This window comes from Propithecus coquereli, unplaced genomic scaffold (assembly GCF_000956105.1).
Source record: "Propithecus coquereli isolate 6110/MARCELLA unplaced genomic scaffold, Pcoq_1.0 Scaffold9, whole genome shotgun sequence".
NCBI classification, from domain to species: domain Eukaryota; kingdom Metazoa; phylum Chordata; class Mammalia; order Primates; family Indriidae; genus Propithecus; species Propithecus coquereli.
This window is the reverse complement of record NW_012155284.1, coordinates 10,997,295-11,000,098: the sequence shown is the minus strand read 5'-3', so window position 1 is coordinate 11,000,098 and position 2,804 is coordinate 10,997,295. Positions and strand designations below refer to the sequence as shown.

The 2,804-nt window shown below is 34.9% G+C and overlaps 1 protein-coding gene across 1 annotated transcript in view; it reads left to right on the top strand.

Moving 5' to 3' along the window:
* The window catches only part of RAD17 (RAD17 homolog (S. pombe)), a 50,152-nt gene that overhangs the window by 3,263 nt on the left and 44,085 nt on the right, over positions 1 to 2,804 (top strand). Inside the window, exons 2-3 of the mRNA XM_012664495.1 lie at positions 891 to 1,148; positions 1,690 to 1,773. Of these exons, the coding sequence (XP_012519949.1) occupies positions 891 to 1,148; positions 1,690 to 1,773 (342 nt within the window). The remainder of the gene's footprint in view (positions 1 to 890; positions 1,149 to 1,689; positions 1,774 to 2,804) is intronic.

The window sequence follows — 2,804 nt, the reverse complement described above, 5'->3', positions numbered from 1 at the left end:
TTTTTTTGAGACAGAGTCCTTTTCTGTTGCCCAGGCTAGAGTGCCGTGGCGTCAGCCTAGCTCACAGCAACCTCAAACTCTTGGGCTTAAGTAATCCTCCTGCCTCAGTCTCCTGAGTAACTGGGACTACAGGTGTGTGCCACCATGCCCAGCTAATTTTTTCTATTTTTAGTAGAGACAGGATCTCGCTCTTCCTCAGACTGCTTTTGAACTCCTGAACTCAAGCAGTCCTCTCGCCTTGGCCTCCCAGAGTGCTAGGATTACAGGCGTGAGCCACCACGCCTGGCCATACTCCTAAATATCTTTAGGTTAAAATTGCTCAATTCAGCATCCTTTATACGCATTTACAAAGGATTTTAAAGAAAAGGAAATGATGGAGGGAAATGTAGAAGGTCAACAGTTTCTATAGACCAGAAGAACATGAAATATATAATGCACTGATTTTCTCTTCTGTTGTCCCAGTACTCTTCTTCTTAGGCATTTCTAAGTGACCAATCTTATCCTCCCTAGAAAGCCTACCTCTCTTATAGTAAAAATATTAGTTGCTTCATCCAGCCTGGGTAACAGCCAGACCCCGTCTTTCGAAAAAATTAAAAAATTAGCTGGGTGTGGTGGTGTGTGCACCTGTAGTCCCAGCTACTCAGGAGGCTGAGGTGGGAGGATCACTTGAGCCTGGGAGTTTGAGGTTGTGGTAAGCTATGATGACACTACTGTGCTCTAGCCTGAGCAACAGAGTGAGACCCTGTCTCAAAAAAAAAAGACCTAATTTGTGAGATTTTTATTTTAAATGTTATAAATTTATGAACATTTTGTTTCCAGAGTAGTTTAGTTATATAGAGAATACATGCAAAAAAAATGTAACTATATTTACATGGATTCTTTTTTTTCAGGTAACAGACTGGGTAGACCCATCTTTTGATGATTTTTCAGAGACTGCAGACATCTCTACTATTACTGCCACTTCATTGGGTGTGAATAACTCAAGTCACAAAAGAAAAAATGTGCCTTTCACATTAGAAAGTAGCAGATTTCGAGCTGGAAAAAGAGGAAAGCTATCTTCCATAGAACAGATTTACAGTTTAGAAAATTCAAAAGAATATCTGTCTGAAAATGAACCATGGGTGGATAAATATAAACCAGAAACTCAGGTATTAATTGCATTCAAACACATCTACATAATTTAATTTTAAGGTGGATGTAGGTAAATGGGAAGGAGAAGCATAGACATTTTCAGATTTTTAGTCATACAATCTTTCTGTCTAAATGTTAGAAAAAAAACAATAATTTCTAGATTTTTTTAATGTTCCAAGGCTCAGATTTTTCTCACCAGTTATTCTGAAGTTGTAACATTAGTTCTTTGTCTTAGATTTAATTTAACCCCAACCTAGAATTGATCTCCTTATAATACCTCTCCCTATTGCCTTCCCAAAATGTGTTCCTAGATTTTAAAATATTTTTTAATTGCAAACTTGCCAAAATTATCATACAGTGGGTATCAGCTTAAGAATAGAATTCTTTCGTAGTAATATAAAAATTCAAGTGTAATCAAAAGGAACATTTTTATTACAATATAGCATGTTACTGGTTTGCTACTTTTTTAAGTTAAATATGTTTAGGTTAATATGTGCTGACATACCAAAAACCCTTGAGTTAAAATATTTTATTTTAAACTTGAAATTTTTATCTCAGCATGAACTTGCTGTGCATAAAAAGAAAATTGAAGAAGTTGAAACGTGGTTAAAAGCTCAAGTCTTAGAAAGGCAACCAAAACAGGTAATTAAATAAGAAATGTTTTAAAATATTTAACATCAAATGTTTTTCTGACTTACAGTGTGCTGTTAGAAGTTAAACTTTTTTGATGATTTTGGTCAAATAAGTTCAGATCACCTCTAATAGAAAGCTCCCTGACTTTGACTACTTCTAACCTCACTAAAAGACTTGGAGACTTTGAGTTTTCCCCTTTATTTGTATGTCTTTGTCCTTATATATTATTGTCAACATAAGGCATAGTAAACCAATTAGGGTACTAGTATATGTAGCACATTAAATTATCTTATACTGAGGCAAGCAAGCAAATTGCATGTTAGTTTCTGTATTAAATTTAGCCTAAAACAGTCATTAATTTAGGTTGGTGTTTTTCGTTTCACTTCCTAATTCTACAACTACCCTCAGTCCTCCAACGTAGAATGGTCTCTCCTCTCTTTTTAAGCATTTTTATTTTGAGACTCTTCAAATATAAAGGAAAACAGAATAGTAAAAGTTCTCCTCTCCATAATATACTCATCATTTCCCCTTTAAGTATTTTTAAATAAATTATAAGCATTACGACATTTCAGTCAGACTTTTGGATACTTCAGTATGTCTATGATTTTTTTTTTTAATCATTTTCCTAATTATATATACCATTATTCTAAGAAAATTAACTTTAATCCCCTAATGTTACCTAATGGTCAGTTCATATTCACGTTTCTCCAGTTGTCCCCAAAATGTCCTAATGTCTTTTGCAGCTGGTTTGTCATTTTTTTTCCCCCAGCAACTGTTGCCTGACAATTTTGCAGGTGGTTTGTTTCAAACAGAATCTAACCAAGGACCAGACTTTGCAATTGATAGTTACATCTCTTAGGTCTTTGTGGTTTTTTGTTGTTTGTTTTTTTTTAGAGACAGGATCTCCCATGTTGCCCAAGCTGGTTTTTTTTTGATCTAGTAATAGTCCCCTCCACTTTCTTTTTCTCCAAGACATTGACTTATTTTTTCTATTTAGTAGAGACAAAGGGTGTCACTCTTGCTCAGGCTGGTCTCAAACT